The sequence below is a fragment of the Hypanus sabinus genome, chromosome 1 (assembly GCF_030144855.1).
Source record: "Hypanus sabinus isolate sHypSab1 chromosome 1, sHypSab1.hap1, whole genome shotgun sequence".
Lineage (NCBI taxonomy): Eukaryota > Metazoa > Chordata > Chondrichthyes > Myliobatiformes > Dasyatidae > Hypanus > Hypanus sabinus.
Window position 1 is genome coordinate 87,834,876 of NC_082706.1, and position 23,756 is coordinate 87,858,631.

General features: G+C 40.7%; 1 protein-coding gene across 2 annotated transcripts in view; it reads left to right on the forward strand.

Annotated features, from left to right (window-relative positions):
* The window catches only part of rttn (rotatin), a 255,709-nt gene that overhangs the window by 192,949 nt on the left and 39,004 nt on the right, over nucleotides 1-23,756 (forward strand). For both annotated transcript variants that reach the window (XM_059971494.1, XM_059971501.1), the window contains 4 exons: nucleotides 13,478-13,568; nucleotides 16,721-16,874; nucleotides 18,621-18,758; nucleotides 21,674-21,882. In XM_059971494.1, the coding sequence (XP_059827477.1) occupies nucleotides 13,478-13,568; nucleotides 16,721-16,874; nucleotides 18,621-18,758; nucleotides 21,674-21,882 (592 nt within the window). The remainder of the gene's footprint in view (nucleotides 1-13,477; nucleotides 13,569-16,720; nucleotides 16,875-18,620; nucleotides 18,759-21,673; nucleotides 21,883-23,756) is intronic.

The window sequence follows — 23,756 nt, forward strand, 5'->3', positions numbered from 1 at the left end:
CAAGTTTATGAGAGGCATAGATAGGGTGGATAGTCAGTACCTGTTTCCCAGGGCACCAATAGCAAACACTAGAGGGCTTATGTACAAAATTAAGGAAGGGAAGTTTAGGGGAGACATCAGGGGTAAGTGTTTTACACAAAGGGTTGTGAGTGCCTGGAATGACATGCCAGGGATGGTGGTGGAGGCTAAAACAGGGGTATTTACTAGCCTCTTGGACAGGCACATGGATGAAAGAAAAATGGAGGGTTATGGGGTAGTGTGGGTTTAGTACTTTTTTTTAAGGATTATATGGGTCGGCACAACATGGAGGGCTGAAGGGCCTGTACTGTACTGTGCTGTATTGTTCTATGGTAAACAATTGTACTACTTCTCGTAAATACTGAGAATGGATTCGGAGCAAGAAGGCAGCGGGAGAGCACCTAAGGATTTCCAGCGGGAAGAGATTTTGAGTTCTTGGGGGAAGAGAGGCCAGACTGCGCAGGCGCGTGACGTCAGCCAGTTGAGCACGAACAGTTTAATAAGAAGGCAGCCATATCCAGCGGGCAGCAGAGTGGGAGGCAGCAGAGTGAAAGGGCTTTGGCTCAATGGGCTTCGGCGGTAACGGGACAAGACAAGGCAGTTGTTGATTGCAAAAGGAAGTAGTATGTGTGTGAGGCCAGTTTTCTGTGGTCGGTGTCAGATGTGGGAGGTCCTGGAGTCTCCTGGCATCCCGGACGGCTACATCTACACCCGGTGCATTGAGATGCAACTCCTAAGGGACCATGTTAGGGAACTGGAGATGCAGCTTGATGACCTTCATCTGGTCAGAGAGAGTGAGGAGATGATAGAGAGGAGTTACAGGCAGGTGGTCACTCCAGAGCCATGGGGGACAGAGAATTGGGTCACAGTCAGGAGAGGGAAGGGGAAGAGTCAGGTACTAGAGAGTACTCCTGTGCCTGTACCCCTTGACAATAAGTACTCCTGTTTGAGTACTGTTGGGGGGGACAGCCTTCCTAGCAGAAGCGACAGTGGGCGTGCCTCTGGCACAGAGTCTGGCCCGGTGGCTCAGAAGGGTAGGGAAAGGAAGAGGAAGGCAGTAGTGATAGGGGACTCTATAGTCAGGGAGTCAGACAGGCGATTCTGTGGTCGCAGAAGAGAAACTCAGATGGTAGTTTGCCTCCTAGGTGCAAGGGTCCATGATGTTTCTGATCACGTTCAAGATATCCTGCTGTAGGAGGGAGAACAGCCAGAGGTCATGGTACATATAGGTACCAATGACATAGGTAGGAAAAGGGAAGAGGTCCTGAAAGAAGATTACAGGGAGTTAGGAAGGAAGTTGAAAAGCAGGACCTCAAAGGTACTAATCTCAGGATTACTGCCTGTGCCACGTGACAGTGAGAATAGGAATAGAATGAGGTGGAGGATAAATGCGTGGCTGAGGGAATGGAGCAGGGGGCAGGGATTCAGATTTCTGAATCATTGGGACCTCTTTTGGGGTGGGTTTGACCTGTACAAAAAGGGTGGGTTGCACTTGAATACCAGGGGGACCAATATCCTGGCGGACAGGTTTCATAGAGCTGTTGGGGAGGGTTTAAACTAGTTTGGTAGGGGGGTGGGAATCAGAATGGGAGTGCAGGGATTAAGGTCGAAGGACAAGGGCTTGATGCTAAGAGTTCTGAGTTGATGAGGAAGGACAGGCAGGAAACGAAACATAATTGTAGCCAGTTAAAGGGGTTGAAATGTGTCTATTTCAATGCTAGGAGTATTAGGAACAAGGGGGATGAACTTAGAGCATGGATTAATACGTGGAACTACGATGTTGTGGCCGTTACTGAAACTTGGTTGGAGGAAGGGCAGGATTGGATGATGCATGTCCCAGGGTTCAGGTGTTTTAAAAGGAATAAGATGGGAGGTAGAAAAGGGGGCGGGGAGTGGCATTGCTGGTCAGGGATAGTATCACTGCTATAGAAAGGGAGGACGCTGCAGAGTGAGTGTCTACTGAGTTTGTCTGGGTGGAAGTCAGAAATAGGAAGGGATCAATCACTATGCTGGGAGTAGTCTGCAGGCCCCCAAATAGCCCTTGGGATACCAAGGAGCAAATAAGTAGGCAGATTTTAGAATGGTGCAGGAAATACAGGGTAGTAGCTATGGGTGATTTCAACTTCCCTCATATTGACTGGCACCTCCTGAGTGCAAGGGGGATAGATGGGGCTGAATTTGTCAGGTGTGTTCAAGAAGGATTCCTGACACAGTATAACAAGAGGAGAGGCTATACTGGATCTAGTTCTGGGTAATGAACCTGGTCAGGTGACAGACTTCTTGGTGGGGGAGCATTTTGGTGAGAGTGACCTCAACTCCCTTAGCCTCAGCATAGCTATGGAAAGGGATAAAATCAGACAAAATGGTGGAGTGCTTAACTGGGGAAGGGCTAACTTTGAAGGGATGAGACAGGAGCTAGCGAGAGTAAATTAGAAACAGATGTTCAAAGGGGAAAGCACAGAAATAATGTGGAAGAAGTTTAGGGACTACTTGAGCTGGGTTCAGGATAGGTTTGTCTCACTGGGGCAAGGAACAAAGAGTAGGAAAAGGGAACCGTGGCTGACGAAACATGAGGCAACTCGTCAAGAGGGAAAAGGAAGCATATGTTAGATATAAGAAGCAGGAAGTAGGAGGGGCTCATGAGAAATATAGGGTAGCCAGGAAGGAGCTAAAGAAAGGTCTTAGGAGAGCTAGAAGGAGGCATGAGAAGGCCTTGGCATGTAGGATTAAGGAGAACCCCAAGCGTTCTATGTGTATGTGAAGAACAGGAGGATGATGAGAACCAAGGTGGGACTGCTAAAGGATAAAGAGGGCAACATGTACCTGGAGGCGGAGGAGGTTGGGGAGGTCCTAAATGAATATTTTGCTTCAGTATTCACAAGTAAAAAGGGTCTTGATCAGGGTGAGGTGGAAATAGAGCAGGCCTGTGTGCTGGACAGTATGAAGATTAAGGAAGAAGAAGTGCTGGATCTTCTTAAAAACATCAAGATTGATAAGTCCCCAGGGCCGGATATGATACACCCCAGGTTGTTGTGGGAATTGAGAAGAGATCGCTGGAGCATTGGCTATGACCTTTGAATCCTCTTTGGCTACGGGAAAGTGCCGGACGACTGCAGAATGGTAAATGTAGTTCCTTTGTTTAAAAAAGGTAATAAGGAGAAACCTGGGAACTATAGACCGGTGAGTCTTATGTCGGTGGACTGCAAACTACTGGAAAGGATTCTTAAGGATAGGATTTACGAGCATTTGGAGAAGTACAGTCTACTCATGGATAGTCAACATGGCTTTGTGAAGGGAAGATCGTGCCTCACGAGTCTGATTGAGTTTTTTGAAGAGGTAACAAAAGAAATTGATGAGGATATGGCAGTGGATGTGGTCTACATAGATTTTAGCAAGGCATTTGACAAAGTCCCTCATGAGAGACTCATCCAGAGAGTCATGAGGCATAGGATAAGTGGAACCTTGGCTGTTTGGATAAAAAATTGGCTTAAAGGAAGAAAGCCAAGTATTCTGCCTGGAGGTCGGTGACTAGTGGAGTGCTGCAGGGATCTGTCCTGGGACCCCTGCTCTTTGTGATTTTTATAAATGACCTGGATGTAGAGGCGGAAGGATGGGTGAGTAAGTTTACAGATGACACGAAGATTGGAGGAGTTATGGATGGAGCTGCATGTTGTCAAAGGTTACAAGAGGATACAGACAGGCTGCAGAGTTGGGCAAAAAATGGCAGATGGAGTTCAATCTGGATAAGTGTGAGGTGATAGATTTTGGAAGGACAAACCAGAAAACTGAGTACAGGATTAATGGTCAGTTACTTAAGAGTGTGGATGAACAAAGGGACCTTGGGGTTCAAATCCATACATCCCTCAAGGTCGCTGTGCAGGTTGATAGGGTAGTTAAGAAGGCCTATGGGATGCTAGGCTTCATTAACAGGGGGATTGAGTTCAAGAGTAGAGAGGTCATGTTGCAACTCTACAAATCTCTGGTGAGACTGCGCTTAGAGTATTGTGTTCAATTCTGGTCACCTCATTATAGGAAGGAAATGGCAGCTATGGAAAGGGTGCAGAGGAGACTTACCAGGATGTTGCCTGGTTTGGAGAACAAGTCATATGAAGCAAGGTTAGCAGAGCTGGGACTTTTCTCTTTGGAGTGTAGAAGAATGAGAGGGAACTTGATAGAGGTCTACAAGATTATGAGAGGCATAGGTAGGTTGGATAGTCAGTACCTGTTTCCCAGGGCACCAGTAGCAAACACCAGGAGGCATATGTACAAAATTAAGGGAGGGAAGTTTAGGGGAGACATCAGGGGTAAGTTTTTTATGCAAAGGTTGTGAGTGCCTGGAATGACTTGCCAGGGATGGTGGTGGAGGCTAAAACATTAGGGGTATTTAAGAACCTCTTGGACAGGCACATGGATGAAAGAAAAATGGAGGGTTATGGGGTAGTGTGGGTTTAGTACTTTTTTTAAGGATTATATGGGTCAGCACAACATGGAGGGCTGAAGGGCCTGTTCTGTGCTGTAATGTTCTATGGTTCTATGGTTCTAACACCATTTAAACAATCACAGTCTAGGTTCAAAAAAGTATGTGAACCTCTGTGCTAATGGCTTCTACAAACACTATTTGGAGTTGGGTGTTCCAATCAATGAGATGAGATTGGAGGTGTGTATTGTAGAGGTGCCCTGACCTATAAAAAAAGACACACAAAGTCAGATTACTGACAGACCCTGCTCTTCTCTAAAAGCATCTGTTTATGTGCACTATGCCACAGTTGCAACAACTTTCAGAAGACTGTAGAAGAAGAATTGTAGAGATGCGTGAAGCTGGAAAAGGGTACAAAGAATTTCTAAAGACCTGAGAGTTCATCAGTCCACAGTAAGAGAAATTGTCTACAAATGGAGGAAACTCAGTTCTGCTACCTCTCTCGCTAGGAGTGGGCATCCTGAAAAGTTCACACCAAAGGCACATAATGCAATGCTAAAGGAGGTGAAAAAAACCCAAGACCTGCAAAAATCACAAGAGCATGCTAAAGTCTCTGTTCATGTGACCTTATAAGAAAATTACTGAACAAAAATGGTGTACTTAGAAGGACACCATGGAGGAAAACATGGCTCTCCAAAAAAAATTACTGCATGTCTCAAGTTTGCAAAAGACCACCTATATTTTCCAGATCACTTCTGAGATAATGTTTTGTGGACAGATGAGATATAAGTTGAACTTCTTGACACAAATGCACACAACTTTGTTTGGAGGAAAATGGGCACTGCTCACCAACACCAAAACCTCATCCCAACTGTGAAGCATGGTGGAAGGAGCATCTCGGTTTGGGGCTGTTCAACTGCCTCAAGGCCTGGACAGTTTGCAATCGTTAAGGGAACAATGAGTTCAACATTGTATTGAGATAATTTTACAGGAGAATGTCAGGGTAGAGATCCATTATCTGAAGCTTAATATGTTGAGTGATGCAACAGGACAATGATCCAAAACACAAGAGTAAATCAACCTCAGAATGGTTTAAAACGAAGAAAATTTGTGTTTTGGAATGGCCAAGTCAGAGTCCAGACCCTAACCCAATTTTGATGCTGTGGCATGACCTGAAGAGGGCTGTTCATGCAAGATATTCCTGAAATATTGATGAACTGAAACAGTTTTATATGGAGGAGTAGTCTAAAATTTCTCCTCACCAATGTTCAACTTTGATCAGCAGCTACAGGAAACATTTGGTGGAGTTTATTGCTGTAAAGGAGTTTCTTCCAGTTATTAAATACATTTTATCTATTTAAATATATAATTTGTCACTCAGTTAAACAGTAACTGTAATAATGGACCTCGAGCTATTTCCATGAAAACTCAGCTAATTGGGCAACTGCTTAACTGGACTGAAATGTACCGGTCCCGATCTGTTGCAATTAATCAGAATTTACTGCATTTTTTGAGAATATGATAGTCATACCTTTGCAGTATTGTGAGCAATTTTGGGCACCTCACCTAAAAAAAATAAAAATTATGTGTTGACATTGCAGCTGGTCCAGAGGAGATTCAGGAGGATGATCCTGGCACTGAAACGGTGAGGAGCACTCGATGACTCTGAGCCTGTGCTGTCTGGAGTGCAGAAGAATGAGGGGATCCCATTAAAAATTATTGAATGGCCGATATAGATTGGGTGTTGAATAGTGGGGGTGTCTTGGATAACTTTGAGTTAAGATGGCACTATCGAAAACATGTGACAGCTCACTGGCTGTTTTAAAAAAAACAAGAAATTGGACTAAAAACACCACTAAAAACACCTTTTCTGAGGTAAATTATGTTAAATTATTTTTCAAAAATTTTTTTATTAGTTTTTTTATACATTTTCTACATCGCTACAGATAAAAAACCCCAGATCAAAAATGAAAAACATTAATACAGTGCAAAAATAGACATACAATAATAATATGGTACAAAAAAAGATAATTGAGAAAGCACCCAAATTGAAGACATGTAAAATTAGTATCCTCCTCAAGCCCCGCAACAAAAAAAAGAACTCCAGACCAACCACAACACAATATAGAGAATATAAATCAGGACAATCAAACCCCCAAAACTGTAAATACATTTAGCAACAGAAGATATTAATGCCTACTACCAAAAAAAAAGGAGCTGAAAGCAAGGGACGGGGAAAAAAACCTTAGTTAAGAGGAAGGTTATGAATGTACTCAATAAAAGGTCCCCAGACCTTATGGAACTCTATATCCGAATTAAGAACTGAATAATGATTTTTTTCAAGGTCTAAGCAGGACATAATATCATTAAGCCATTGAGCATGCGTGGGTGGGGCAACATCTCTCCATCTAAGGAGGATTAAACGTCTAGCCAGGAGAGAAGCAAAAGATAATATTCGACAATTAGTCGCACTCAGACGTAAATCTGTCTCACCCAAAAAACAGAACAAAGCAACTAAAGGGTTAGGTTCTAGGTGGTGATTCAGAATATGTGATAACGTTATGAAGGCATCTTTCCAAAATTTCTCCAAGCTAGGACAAAACCAGTACATATGAATAAGAGAGGCCCCACCCCTTTTGCATTACTAGGGAGTACAGAGCCAAGAAGTGCAGAGATAGATAAATCTTTAGTGGAACTCAACTCCATTGCCACACAATTAGGGCACTCGGGTTGGCCATGGAAAGAAGACCAAAAGGTAGCACAACGTATATTGGCTGCCCAATAATATAAACAAAAGTTAGGTGAAGTCATGCCACCCTCTTTTTTAGATTTTTGGAGATGGATTTTATTAATTCTAGAGCGCTTATTCTTCCACAAATATGACAAAATAATAGAGTCTAAGGAATCAAAAAAAGATTTAGGAATAAAAATTGGGATTGATTGAAATAAATATAAAAGTTTAGGGAGAGCATACCTTTTAACAACATTAATACGACCTGCCAAAGACATAGATAGAGGTGACCATTGTAACAGACTCTGTTTTATAGTATATGAAAGATTGGCAAAATTTTCACGAAAAGGATCTTTAAACTTCCTTGTGACTGTAATCCCAAGATAAGTAAATTGATTATGGACTACATTAAAAGGGAGATCACGGAATGTTAATTCTTGTGCTTCTTTATTAATTGGGAAAAGTTCACTCTTATGTAAATTAAGTTTATAGCCAGAGATCTGGCTAAACTGATCAAGAATTGAAAACATTGGGGGTAAGGATGTAGACAGATTTGAAAGAAAAAGTAATAAGTCATCAGCATAAAGAGAAACTTTATGCTCAACACCCCCTCTCCAAATCCCGGTCAATTCAGGACAATTTTGAAATGCTATCGCCAAAGATTCTATAGCCAAATCAAAGAGAAAGGGACTTAAAGGGCATCCTTGACAGGTGCCACGTTTGAGGTTAAATAACTGGGATTTCTGAAAGTTAGTCAAAACAGAGGCAGTAGGACACAGATACAGCAATTTGATCCAAGAGATAAAACTTTGACCGAGGTCAAATTTTTCTAAAACTGCGATAAGGTAGTTCCACTCAATACGATCAAATGCTTTCTCCTCATCGAGGGAAACAGCACATTCAGGAATCCCAGTTGGAGGTGAATATAAAATGTTAAATAAACACCGAATGTTAAAAAAAGGAAGACAGTTTTTAATAAAACCAGTTTGATCCTCAGAAATAATAGAGGGAATAACAGTTTCTAATCTATAAGCCAAAACTTTGGCCAAGATTTTAACATCAACATTAAGCAAAGAAATTGGCCTATACGAGGAACACTCTGTTGTGTCTTTACCCTTTTTTAATAAAAGAATAATAGATGCCTCATTAAAAGAGGGTGGCAATTTACCGTAATTAAACGAATCAGATAATACTGAGAATAACTGAGGAGAAAGAAGTGAAGAGAATGATTTAAAAAATTCTATGGGGAACCCATCAGGTCCAGGAGATTTCCCTGAAGATAATGCAGAAATTGCAAAAGATATTCCTTCTGATGATATAGGCACAGTTTAAAGTTTAGCTTTAAAATCAGATGAAAGCGAAGGAATATTGAGATTATTTAAAAAATGATCAACAGAGATATTCTCATTCAGAGGTTAGGAATAAAGTCGAGAATAGAAATTTTTAAATGCGTCATTGATTTCTAAATGATCTGATGTAAAGTCTCCATTCTCCTTCCGGATCTTTGTAATATGTTGTTTGACTTTGGAACGCCTCAGCTGATTGGCTAGAAATTTACCAGATTTGTCACCATGAATATAAAAGCGACTCTTACTTTCAAGAAGTTGGTGTTCGACAGGTTGAGTAGACAGAAGGTTAAATTTAGTTTGAAGTTCTACATGCTTTTTGTATAACTCAGGATTCTTAGTTTGAGCATACAGTTGATCCAATTCTTTAATCTGATTAATGAGGTCTAATCGATCTGCACAGGACTTTCTATTAAGATTTGCTGTATAGGAGATTATTTGACCCCTCAAATATGCTTTCATGGCATCCCAGACAATCTGGGATGACATTTCAGATGATGTATTGGTGTTAAAATAAAAGGTTATCTGATCCTTAATAAATTTTAGACAATCATCATCCGATAATAAAGTCGAGTCAAACCGCCAGTGTTTATTCCTCTGAGGGAGACCAGGAAAGTTTAAAGACAGAGTAATTGGGGCATGGTCAGAAATCAGTATACTCTGATAATCACAAGAATAGACAAATGGAATAAGTTGATTATCAAGTAAAAAGTAGTCAATTCTAGTAAAGGTATGGTGAACATGTGAAAAAAAAGAATAATCTCTCTCAGTAGGATGAAGGAAACGCCATTTATTAGAGATACCATAATTAGAGAGAAAAGATTGAATAGCTAAGGCAGATTTAGTAGGTAGTCTAGTAACAGAGGACAATCGATCCAAATTAGGATCTAACCAACAATTGAAATCGCCACCCAGTATAAGAGAGTATGAGTTTAAGTCTGGTAGTGAGGAGAAAAAACGTTCAAAAAAATTAACATCATCAAAATTGGGAGCATACAGGTTTGCTGGTACAACTTTAGTATTACATAATTTACCAGAAACAATAATAAAACAGCCATTTGTATGAGGTATCTTATTATGGAGTTCAAAAGGAATATTTGAGTTAATAAGGATGGAGACCCACCCCTAGCTTTGGCGGCAAAGGATGAATGAAAATGCTGACCCGCCCACTTTGACAAAAGCTGAGAATTATCAAAACTACGAATATGAGTTTCTTGAAGGAAAACAATGTCAGCTTCAGCTTTGAGTTGTTTAATTTGTGAGAAGACCTTCCTTCTTTTAACAGGGTGATTCAATCCCTTTACATTCCAGCTCGCAAGTTTAAGTGTATTAACCATTATCAATTGTTAGTGCATAGAAGGCAGCAGGCATATAAAAAATCAAGCAGTACAATAACAGTCTGGGAGCAAAAATGTAAACATAGATCCGTAGAATCAAAACAGAGACATGTCCTGAATAACAAAGGAAAGCAAAAGAAACAGTGAGTAGTGTTGGAACTGGAGAAGCCACCCCACCCTCGCAACCCAAAACTAGACGGCTACCTAAAAAAGCAACTAGCTCTGCCAAAAAAATTAACCCAAGTTCTGTGTCGTTAACAAAAGTTCCGTATAAATACTATAGCAAATAATAACTAACTTATGCACGAGAAAACAGAATTACAAATAGGAACAACTTCAACAGAAATATAAAACTTAATACAAAAAAAATCAGAAGAAAACCAAAACTATCCTACCCGCAAAAAATTATAAAAGATTAAAAAAAGAGGGAGAAAAGGGGGAAATTATAGATTCGAAGAGAGTACTTATCAACCATTTATAGAAAAAAAAGCAAAACTTAAACTATGAATCAACCAACAGGGAGGCCTTGAATAAAAACTCCAAACCTCCAAAACAAGTTAAAGTCAATTGTAGATCTCTATAGATAAAGTTATACAAAAATAAAATAGATTACACAAGTACAATCTAATAGTCCGCAGGGAAACATTAAACTTAGATTATCTATTTAGAAATAACGCACCAAGTCCAGGGAGAGATTGACTACAGCCCTTAGAGTTTCAATAGATAATGTCTGAATTATTCAAGTAAAGTCTGAGTTCGGAAAAAAATAGTTTTACTTCGAGAAGTACTTATCACCATTTTAGAAGGTCAGACCGGTTCCGAAGAAGACAGGGTGGGCGGAAGACTTCCAACAAACGCCTCAGCCTCCTTCACTGATTTAAACCACTTATAATCTCCAGTAGTAAGCGTAATTCGAAGATCGGCTGGATTGCGGAGAGAGGGTTTGAATCCACGATCAAAAAGCACTTTCATTACACCTTTAAACTCAGCACGCATCTTCAGAACCTGGGGGGCATAATCCTCCACAAAACGAATGACCATATTTTGAAAAGCAGAAGTACCTCTACGGCGTGCCTCCATAATCAAACGGTTTTTCACCTGGTATTGATAAAAGCACAAAATTACCGGCCGTGGATGGGAACCCAGGGTTGCACGGGGAACATACATCCTGTGAGCCCTTTCAAGCTCAGGTGGAGTCAGAAGAAATTCTTTCTCAAAAATCTCACAGAGAAAATGGGATAAAAATTCCACGAGAGAGCCCTGTTCGGTGGCCTCTGGCAAGCCAAGAATTCGTAGAATGCAACGACTGCTCCGGTTTTCAAGATCCACCATTTTGGAAAAAAGTTTACTATTCTTCTCCTCCAGGTTGGAGCAGAGAGTTTCAAGATATTGAACACGGCGTTTTAAATCTTCAGAAGTTGAGTCAATGCAAGATAAATGTTCAGCATGTTCATCCACTCTAGCATTGATCTGATCCAATTTGAAATCCAGCTGGTTGAAAGAAGTTCTAAATTCATTTCTAAAATCCATTAAAATATCTTGTCGATGTTGTTCCAAAACAGCGAGAATGTCAGCCGGCAAAGCTGTAGAAGTTTCCTTTTTCCCGGTTTTAATACTTTTGGTAGCCATTATAAGATTGGGGTGTTCGCAGGCAGGTAAAAGAGAACTAATAAAATACCTAACTAAGGTTTAAGAAGGGAGACGTATAGTGCAAAGGTAGGAAGAATGACGGAGCAAAAGTTCGGAGCAACTAAACAATCGCCATCTTACCAGAAGTCCAAATTATGTTAAATTATTGCCGTAAATGGTGGAGGGCCAAGCGATGGCAAGGCGAGTTCGGGGGATGTGCCAAGATGGTGTGTTGCAGAATCAACAGATGGATTGAGCACTCAGAGAGGAGAAGTCAAGGCAGAGGAGTTGCGATGCCTGTACAACTTGCCCAGGTGTGAGATTGGATCGCTCTGGGTGCCAAGCTGATTTGAAGAGTTCGAGAGCGGCTTCAGGCTAAAGACTGATTTATACTTGTGCGTCGCATCTACTCCGTAAGTACTGCGTACCCTATGTTGTAGGGTGACGTGCACCTCTCCAAAAAATTAACTCACACGTTGCGACAACGCAGACCACAACAACTGTGATTGGTCCGTTTGGTAGCCTCATGTTTCTGGTTGCTTCTTCTCCGCCATGTCTGTACACTGATGCGAAATAGATGAACCAAAGCATCAAATCTACCTGCCGCCTGCAAAAATATTTGAAATGCATTTCCTCGTGCATGTCTCTCACAAAGAAACTCAACACAGTGGCATAGGAACCCCACCGCCAACTAGTGTTTTGACGCACACCAGCGCATGCTCACTATGGTATAGATCGACACAGAAGTATAAATCAGGGCTATGGCGTAGGCTGTGGCGTAGCCCATATGCACAAGTATAAATCAGCCTTAAGTGGCGAAGTATGGGCCTGGGGTGAGTTGCTAAGTGGCGTGGTCTAGGCCCCGAGCCCTTCGCAGTGGTAATCCACTCGTTAGATAATTTGAACACCAGGCCAGATCAGAGGCGAGAGACGATTTTGCTCACTTTCCTCGATGTTCATTTCTCTCTCCAGGCTAGCAGAGTCTTTTGCTGTTCTGTTGTTTGGGCAATTTAAATGCTGGCCCAGATAGACTGGAAAGACAAGGTGTCAGGATCTGAAGCAAGAGCTGATTTTGCTTGCTCTTTGTGATGGTCACTCTTCTCTCCATGGCGCTTAGGCTATGCAGACTGTCCCGGCTGCTGTGCTCCGTGCCCACTAATATGATGAACTGTTAAACAAGGCTTTAGGGCTGCTTCAGGCTGCTCTGGGGTTTGGATCTTAGGACTCGTTTTGGTTCAGAATGTTGTTGTTCACTTCAACTGCTTTCATGATTTGTTTTTTTTTTCTTTCTCTTGCGTATTGAGTGTTAGTCTTTTTCTTTATTTGAGTTTTCTCGGGTTTCTTGCTTTGTGAGCAACAAATCTGAAGGTTCTTTGATAATAAATCAGAGAGGACACCTCAGAATACCAAGGCACACATATAGAACGGAGATGAAGAGGAATCTGGGGAATTCATTACAACAGATAGTTGTGACCTGTAAGTCACTGGGTATATTTAAAGCAGAGAATGATAGATTCTTGATTAGTAAGGGTGTACAGGGGAAGGTTGGAGAATGGGGTTGAGAGGGATAATAAATCAGCCATAATGAAAGACTCAATGGGCAGAATGGCCAAATGTCTTTTGGTCCTATATATATATTTTATGTAAGTACTTATAGAGTAAAAAGTTTTGTAAGTTGTCTTTAAATATAGTAAAGGCAATGCATGATAGCGTAGTGGTTAGCACAATGCTTTACAGTACAAGTAACCCGGTTTTAATACCTGCCACTGCCTGTAAGGAGTTCGTACGTTCTCTCCATGACTGCGCAGGGCTCTTCTCACAGTCCAAAGATGTACCGGTCAGTTGGTTAACAGGTCACTGTAAATTGTCCTATGATTATTCTAGAGTTAAATCAGTGATTGCTGGGTGATGGAGTTGAATGGCCGGAAGGGCCCATTCCTTGCTGTATCTCGATAAATAAGTAAAATAACATTATTTTTCCTTTCATTGTTTGTTAAAGATTGACAAATGCCAGTTTACTAGAGAAGTGCTTATGGGAACTGGGAATACCACTGACTCGACCTAGCCATCTTCAGGATATTAAAGTACAGGTCAGTCCTATGTTCATTCCAGGTAAGATCCTTGAAATTAATAAAAGGATATTTCTTGGGAGTTTTTACTACTAACATGTTCTACATTTTAACCACTATAACTGTTGTCTAAGCAAGATCCTGTGAGCCTCATTATTACTGTTCACTGCAACAGTGTAGTTATTTCTTGCTTTCTGTGGCTTGCAAAGTTCCATGGCTTAAATACTCAGTTTCTCAGTTCTTGTCAATTACAAAACTTTCAATTTTCAGACTTAATCAGTTCTCAATTCTGCCATTCCCACTCAATTTTTGGAATGATTGCATCACATCCAAGTCAAACTTGTTTCTTTTAAATTCCTGCTTCTTAGTAATATCATTTCACCAACCGCCGAATTCAAGATTCATGTTAACATATAGCATTAAAACTTGTGTTCTCTTATTATCATGGATTTTTATCTTCACACAGCTTTAAAGAGATTAAAGATCAGCTTTACTTGTCATGTGTACATCAAAACAAAGATGCATACAATGAAACACATCACTGTATCAAAGACATATCAGCGAGGATTGTGTTGGGGGCAGCTGCAAGTGTTGCTATGTTTCCAGCACCAGCATGGCATGTCCACTGATCCTGACTGTACATCTTTGGAATGTGAGAGGAAACTGGAGCACCCGGAGGAAAATCATGCAGTCACAGGGAAAACATACAATCACTTTACAGGCAGCAGTGGGAATCGACCCCTGCTCGGTGATTGCTGTAAAGAAATTGCACCAACCAGTATGTTACCGTGTCAATCTGAAATTAACTTTACAAGTTACCATTAGTACAAAGGTGTATCAACTTAGAACTTGTTGTGCAAAGAAAAACGTGTTAAATGGATGTTGTTAACTATGAGTGCAACTGAATAGACATTGCACAACACTCTTAATCAAAAATGTTCCTTTCAGACGTCTGTTAAGTAGGGGGAAGTGTGATTGGAAGTTGAAGCGTTTGGGTCTGAAATGTGAAAGTTCTCGTGGTTAGCATGGAAGGATTTGAAAGTGAGGTCTAGTGATGGAATATAGAATGAAGGCAAACATCATCCAAGATCACATGCAGTGGTGCTTTATGTATTCTGGGTGAGAAAACCTCTTCAGGCCACAAGGTTGTCCAGAAATACAGAAACAAATAACTAAAGTGGTATGAAATAACACAGACCTTCCCACTTTACTCAGTGGGTTGGGAAGAGGCAGCGTGATTGGGGAAAGCTTTTTGATCACATAGTTTTGATAAAAACAAACCTAATTTCACCGCATTGAGTGTCAATCCAAGATTTGGTCTCTGGCTTGTGCCGTCTGAGGTTCCCACCTGGGATTGAAAAAGGCATCTGTTATACTAGTGTCCAAGAAGAGTGTGGTGATCTGCCTCAGTGATTATTGACCTGTAACACTCACATCAATCATCTCTTGCTTTGGAGATGATCAGGATCTGCTGCAATGCCATCTTCAAATATGTCGACAGTACTGCTGGTGTTGGACAAATCACAGGGGGCGATGTCATTTTAGAGATAGATGAGTGGAGCCTCAACCACAACCTCTCACTCAGTGTAGCTAAACTAAAGAGCTGATTGTTGACTTCAGGAATAGGAAACAAGGTGAACTTTTTTTATTTATTTTATTTTAGAGGTACAGTCTAACGATCCTCACTGCCCAGTTAATCACAGGACACTTTACATTGACCAATTAACTGGTACATCTCTTGGATTGTGGGAGGAAACATGAATCCCTGAAGGAAACCCATGTGGTCACAGGGAGAGCGTACAAATTCCTTATGGATGGTGTTGGAACTCTGGAACATCCAAAGCTGTAATAGCATACACTACCCTGGCACCCGCGCTTATGGTTTGCACTGGGGGATCAGCAATGGAAAGAGTCAGCAGTTTTAAATTCATGAGCTTTAACATGTCAAATGGCCTGTCCTGAGCCCAACACATAGATGCAATCATACAGAAAAGTGTACCAGCAGCTTTACTTTCTTAGGGGGTTGAGGAGGTTTTGCTTCTCACTGAAGACTAATAACATACTTCTACAGATGCATCGTTGAAAGTATCTTGGCTGGTTGCATTAGGGTATGGCTTGGTAATTTGAATACATGGGAATGCTAGAAGCTGCAAAGGGTTAAGGATCAACTTTGCCATTTACATTTACCTGTATTAGGAATTTGCAAATAGCGGACTCTATCCACAGGCACATCCTTCCTCACTACTGGTAGTAACTACAGGAAGTGCTGCCTCAAGAAGGCAATACTGACCATCAAAGATTCCCACCATCTGGCCCATGCCATTGGGCAGGAGATACAGAAGCCTGAGGTTGTACACCAGGTTCAAGAACAGCTACTTCCCTTCAACCTTTTGGTTTTTGAACCAACTGGCAAAACCGTAGTCCCTAGAAATTAGCAACACTGTGACCACTTTGATTACTTTTTACTAAAATAGATTTATGTTTTGGTTCCAATTGCATACTTTCTTATAAACATAATGTATCATTTATAAACCAGAGAACATTTGCAGATACTGGAAATTGAAGCAACATACACAAAATGCTGGAGCAACTCAGCAGGCTTGGCAGTACCTATGGAAAAGAGCATAGTTGATGTTTTGGGCTAAAAGCCTTCAACAGGACTGCTGAAGGGTCTCAGCCTGAAACATCGACTGTACTCTTTTTCATGTATAATTTATACTTCATTTATGTTTTTTTCTTGTGAATGCTGCCTGTATGATTCAATGTGGGGCTGCTGCAGTAAGTTTTTTTTTTGTTGCACTTGTGTATATGACAGTAAACTCAACTTTGACTGAATTATTTCCAGAAGTAAACGCAGTTCTTATCCATCTTTTGACTTTGTTCTGTGATTGTTATGAGCAGGAAACACAAATCAAAAATTACCTTTTGCAATGAATTTTGCATTTAAGGTCATTCTCAAAGTTTTAAACTCCTCACCCCACCACACACCGTCACCTTGTAATTTAGTTAAAGTGGTAAAATAAATGTGATTCTGAACTTGCTTTTGCAAAGTACTAAATGTTTTTTAACAACTTGTCAACTCTTTGAATGGCGCAGCTAATTCTTTTGTTAAAGTAGATTGCAATCACTCAGATTTGTTGTGTGACATATGTAATTATTATTTTTCTGTGCAGGTTTTGAGCCATCTTCAGTATCTATCCTCGCTTTCTGGGTTAATCCAGTCCTGTGTAATCTTCCATCCAGAGCTCATAAACCAAGATGTCTTGTTGAAGCCTTTGTTGTCCAATGTATTTGCAGTACTTAGTGTACGCTGCAAAGACTACTTTGGTAATCTACTTTCATTTCTTGATTTCAGTTTCCTTTTCCCTACAAATATGTATGGTTCTTTTTTTTAGGAACATAGAAACTATTTTATGCTGTTTCCATTACTGCTTTTGTTAGAGAAAATCAAGTTGTGTTCAATTGTGAGGAGGTAGCTCGGAAAGTACTTCGTTATTTTTCATCGTTTTCTTTTAAAACATCCTTTCATCTGGTGTTTTTATCATGGCAAAAGTGTCCTTTGCGGGTTTGGAGTCAGAGAGCAATAAAGCATGGATACAGGCCCTTTGGCCCATTATATCCATGCTAACAATTCTCCTTCCCCAGCTGGTCCCAAGTTTATTTGATTGATCTCTTCTCTGCACCACCACTGATACCAAAATAACATTACATTTGTGAGGGTGATTCACAACAGGAAGCCAACATTAGGAAGGATGATTTGGTGAATATGAGTCTTTTTTTTTTGAAGACCTTAAGACCAATTAGAGGTTGAAATGGGGAGATATATATATATGTCAAATAGAATGCAAAAATACTGATGTGTTCATGGTTCAGTGTCCGTTCAGAAATCTGATAGCAGAGGATAAGAAGCTGTTCCTAAAAATTTGAGAAGATTTTCTTTATTTCTTTGATGGAGGGGATATGGGGATATAAAGCAACCATTTTCCCCCAGTAAAAAACTCAATAACTAGGTATATAAGTGGTAGAAGAATTAAATGGAAGTCAAGAAGAAATTATTTTACCAAGTGTGCAGTCAGCCAAGCTGTGGTCTGGATCACACTCCTGAAAGGGTGGCAGGGACAAAATTCTACATCACATTATTACAGAGTTCTTGAGTGTGCAGCTCCAAGCAAAAGCTGCAGAGTGGCTGGTGAAAAACTGGATTGCTCTTACATGGCTGTCTTGGGTACCATTGGACGTATACTCAGTGACCACTTTATTAGATACATGAGGTACTTAATCAAGTGGTCATGTAGTGTATGGTCATGGTCTTCTGCTGCTGTAGCCCATCCATTTCAAAGTTTGCCGTGTTGTGTGTTCAGAGATGCACTTCTGCACACCACTGTTGGAAAGTGTAGTTATTTGAGTTACTGTCATCTTCCTGTCAGCTTGAACCAGTCTGGCCATTTTCCTCTGACCTCGCTCTTTAACAGAACGTTTTCACCCGCAGAACTGCCATTCACTATATGCTTTTGTTTTCACACAATTCTCTATAAGCTCTAGAGTTTGTTGTGCGTGAAAGCCCCAGGAGATCAACAGTTTCTGAAATATTCAACCATGCCGTCTGGCACCAACAATCATTCCACAGTCACAGTTACTTAGATCACATTACCTTCCCATTTTAATGTTTAGTCTGAACAAATACTGAACCTTTTGACCAGAGCTGTATGCTTTTATGCATTGAGTTACTGCCACATGATTGGCTGATTAGATATTTACATTAACGAGGAGGTGTACAGGTGTCTAATAAAAGTGGCTACTGAATGTATAATCCTTCATGTACTGTAAATTTCATTTTTTTTTAACCAGCTGTGCAGATAACTGATCACTACTTCATTAAGCAGATTAACATCTTTATTGGGATCTGGGTACTTTAAGCAGATGTAACCATAAACATTATCAAAGAAATTTACATAAATGGGTTGAAGTAAGAACATTACATTATTATTAGTAATAGCAGTTAATGACTAGAATTTCTATTTTTAAATTAATAATTTTTTTTAATGCCAATCTAATTATTATCTGTGTTTTCAGGCTATGAAGTAACATCTGGCATCTACCAAGCTTGGATGGACTTATTTATTCTTTTGAATACAATTCTGCGGAAGTGTGGTCAGGCTGTATTCCCAGCTGTCGTAACTGCTGTGGCAAAGCAGTGGATTCCTCTCTTAGGTAATGTAACCCAGCTCATCTGTACATCCTCACCTTTCAGGAGAATGAGCCCTCCCCATGGGTACTACATCAGCCACAATTGTCATTGCAACGTTTCTGTGTGCATGCCTTGAGATGGAATGAATTTGAAATACATTTGAATTGCTGAACCGAATTCTAATTCCCACACAATAGTTTTCCTCATTTTTTATTCACATTAACAGTTCTGATTTTTTTTTTTACGTAGTTCAGTCTAGTTTTCGTACTGTGTCATGTAACACCATGGTCCTGAAAAACGTTGTCTCATTTTTACTATGTACTGTACCAGGAGTTATGGTCGAAATGACAATAAAAGTGACTTAACTTGACAAAGAGCTCAGGTGAAGTTTATTTTTGTTTCAAGATTCACGATTTTTTAATGTTATTTCCAATACACAAGTGTAAAAGAGAACAAAATAATTATTTCTCCAGATCTGATGCAGCATAAGAGAATGCAATAAAATAAACAGCGTAATAATAAAAACACACACAATTAATATAAATACATAAAATGTCTTGTACTGATTGTATGAATGTACATAAAGTATCACTAAGCACAAGAGTGCCTGTACATAAGGTGGCTGACAGGAAATTATAAAGTGGTGGAGGGTGGAAGGGTGGGTTAGTGGGGGAGGTGTTGATCATCCTTGATGGCAGGTAGGCTGATGCTGGTGTTGTGTTTGGCAGATTTGACTAACTGTTGTAGAACCTTCCTGTCTGCAGATGTAGTTTCCGTACCATGCAGTGATGCAGCATTGTTAAGATGCTCCCCACTGTGCATCTGTAGAATGACGTGAGTAGTCCAGATCTCTTCAGCCTCCTCAGAAAGTAGTTATCGCCAGTTTAGTGTGTCTGACACATTTGCTTTTATGGGGCACATGTCACCCCATGTTATTTTCCACAATGTAACATTGTAACCAATTTAGAGACACAACACTGAAGCTCATGACTACAAATCTGCAGACTAGATTCCTTTTGAACAAATCAAGTATGCCTAGATAGCAAATTGCTAGCAGTGGACCCTTTATGGCCTTGATTAGTTCTACCATGGGGACGACACGGTTGCATAGCTGTGGCCCGGGTTCAATTCCCACCACAGTTTGTACATTCTCCCTGTGATCACATGGGTTTCCTCCAGGTGCTCTGGTTTTCTCCCATTGTCCAAAGACAATAGACAGTAGGTGCAGGAGTAGGCCATTCAGCCCTTCTAGCCAGCACCGCCATTCACTGTGATCATGGCTGATCATACACAATCAGTACCCAGTTCCTGCCCTCTCCCCATATCCCTTGACCCGCTATCTATAAGACATATGGGTTAGTAGGTTAATTGGTTACATAGTTGTAACTGGGTGGTGTGTACTCAAAGGGCTAGCAGGGCCTGCTACCATGCTGTATCTCTAAATCTAAATTGAAAATTTAATTCCATGCATAAAATATCCTGTATCATATTCATCTGCTTTTCCTAAAGTATCATCATAGGCTTCTGGAATTTAAATATCATTGTAGTGTTGTAACTTAATATTGTTTATGATTTGTTGTCTCATTCATCAGATGCCCATGAGTACAGGAGCATCTGTTCTGTTGTTAAAATGATTTGTATCATTTCATTGTTTATAACGCGAATGGTAGTACTTTATTCTGTGTTGATAATTATGGCAGGAAATTGAAAACAAGATGAAAATTTTTATTGTATCTCTTGCAAATGCTGGAGGAACTCAGCAGATCAGGCAGCATCTGTGCAGTTGATGCTTCAGGCTGACACCCTTCATCAGGACTGGAAAGGAAGGGGGAAGAGACCTGAATAAGGTAGTGGGGGGAGGGAAAGGAATTCATGCTAAAGGTGACAGGTGAAGCCACGTGAGGGGGAAGGTAGATGGATGAAGGAGGGGGGAATGTAATGAGAAGCTGGTATGTGATAGGTGGAAAAGGTAGAGGACAGAAGAAGACGGAAACTCGTAGGAGAGGGTAGTGGACCATGGAAATAAGGGAAGGAGGAATGGCACCACAGGGAGGTGATGGACAGATTAGGAAAAGAGAAAGGGGTAAGAGAAGAGACAGAATAGGGAATGGAAAAAGAAATATGGCGGAATCAATGTTCATGCTGTTAGGTTGAAGACTATCCAGACAAGAATAGGTGTTGCTCCTCTAACCTAGACGTGGCCTCATCATGGCAGTAGTGTGTTCATGGATCTACTTGTCAGAATGGGAATGGAGAGTAAAATTATAAAAGTTGCCCACCAGGAAATCCTCCCTGTTACTGATGGAACAAAGGTGCTCAATAAAGCTAATGTGAATGTCATTTTTAAAATTTCTTGTTGGGAATATTTTGTTTTCCTATCTAAAATGACATTCACAGGATGAAAGTCACAAACAAGAGAAATACTGCAGATGCTGGAAATCCGAGAAACACACACAAAATGCTGGAGGAACTCAGCAAGCCAGGCAGCATAAACGGAAAAGAGTACAGTCAATGTTTGGATTCGATCCAAAACGTGGATTGTACTTCTTTTCATGGGATGACGGTCCAATGTCTGCAATTATGCAAAACATAATAACTGAGCCTTCCCTCCTCTTAATCAGTGTATACAACCAAGCAGTTTCAAGCCTTGTATAGTGATGTAAAGAGAAAATACTTGCCTTGCAGATTCCTGATAACTGGTGTGGGAGAAGTTTGTCTGAGGCTGCAAGTGCTAAATGTTTGTAAGAACACCAACCACAGTGGAATCTGAATGCGTGGAGAAGCTAATATTGTCGGAGGTGTTTAACTTTAACAAAACATGAATTTCGCTCTGAGTCATTTAACTTCTCCACTCTTTAAACTAATACAATGTTTTAATGCTTTTGCTACAAGAATTGAGTTTGTCTTTTTTTTTAACAAGTATCTCCTTGTCTTTTAGAGACTATTTCCTTGTGCATTCAGCTGTCTACCAGCAATCCTAGTCTGTATACAGTGTCCTTGCAATTCTTCTCTCTTCTTCTGGTGGAAGAGGAAAAGCGGCAGCTTGGAGCAGAAGATCAGTCACTCATGTGTCCACTTACAAAGCTTCTGGATGAAGCTGAAGATGTTATATCATCAGGGAGCAAGATCTGTGAGAATATATTACAGGTAATCTGAAATAATACAACACAATACATTCATTGTACAGTTGGCCCTCCTTATCTGCAAATTCCACATGTGCGAATTCAACCAATCGCGAAAACCCTGAAGTGCTCTTCCAGCACTTGTTGTTCGAGCATGTACGGATTTTTTTCTTGTCATTATTCCCTAAACAATGCAGTATAACAACTGTTTTACATAGCATTTATATTGTATTAGGTATTATAAGTAATCTAGAGATGATTTAAAGTATATGGGAGGATGTGCGTGGGTTATAGTGGATCGGGATCAAAAAAAATCGGAAGTTCTCTTGCTAAGTAAGTCGAAACAGGTACATCCGGTGTTACTTAGCATGTTAGTCAAACGTTTGTCTTTGTATATAGTGTATATTTTACCTTTCAATGCATATAAAACACCTAAGAACATATGTTTCAGCGCCGGGCTGAAGTTCCCGAGTTCGATCTAGTGACAGATCGCTCCCGAGTGCGCTCTCCATCATGCCGGGTTGATGTGGAGGATCAAAAACCCAAAGCCCAATAATTAAACCACTATGTTGCTTCGTAATAATTGTAGCTTTCATCAGGGCATAGCCTTTCTCACTTTATCCTTTAAAATCCTTCCGATCATTCACCGACATGGCCTAACGCTTTTCCAATGACCAATGGCGTTTCACCTCTTTCCTATCGCTTTATTATTTCCACTTTATTTTCAATTGTTATTGTGATTATTTTCGTGAACAGAAACACTGCGGATTCAGATCTCTGCACTGGGTCCTAATGTCCACTGCACTGAGACAGGTTAAATAAAGTCTGGGGTTCTGCTGGGTCCTAAGATCCACCGCATTGAGACAGGTTGAATAAGGGACTTGAGCATCCATGAATTTTGGTATCTGCGAGGGGTCCCGGAACCAATCCCTTGCGGATAAGGAGAGCCGACTGTAATTATTTTGAGTATGTTAAGAATCCAAGCTATAGTATTCAATTTATATTTAAACTCAGAAGTGGATTATTGCAACATGTCATTTGTAGTCTTCTTAAACTTTAGAATACAGGCAGTCCCCGGGTTACGAACGAGTTTTGGTTCTGAGTCCGTCTTTAAGTGGGATTTGTACGTAAGTCAGAACAAGTACATCCGGTATTATTTAGCGTCAGTTAGTCAAATGTTTGTCTCAGTATATAGAATATATTTTACCTTTCTATTCATATAAAACACTTAAGAAACGTATATATTGCAATAATTAAACCACTGAGTTGCTTAGTAATAATTGTAGCTTTCATCGGGGCAGGGCCTTTCACATGCTCCATTATTCTCACTTTATCCTTTAAAATTGTTCCGATCATTGACCGACTGTAGCCTAACGCTTTTCCAATGACCGATGGTGTTTCACCACTTTCCAAACGCTTTATTATTTCCAATTTATTTTCAATCACGATTGCTTCCCATGAATGGAACAGAAACTCTGCGGGTGGCAGGTCTGGACCTGCACCAGCTTCAGAGGTCCACTGGGTCCTAAGGACCACCACACTGAGACAGGTTAAATGGGACAAGTGGGGGCTGTGCTGGATTTGGGTATTTGATCCCCTACAATATTTCGTGTGGGAATTTAAACTGGAGGTGGCAAGCTGGACACCAACCCGGCACGGATGGTACGGGAGTCACTGGATCGACATCAACTCGGCACAGGAGCGATCTGTCACTAAGTCGAACTCGAACCCGGCCCTGATCTCACTGTGCCACCAACTGACCGGAACAGGGAGGGGGGGCGGGGTCAGGGTGAATCTTACTAAGAAAAATTTAAGCCAAATACAAAGTTAAACACTCAACACAGTGTCATCGGCAACGACTTAAAATGGTGGACGGCGTCACAATCTGACTTAACATAG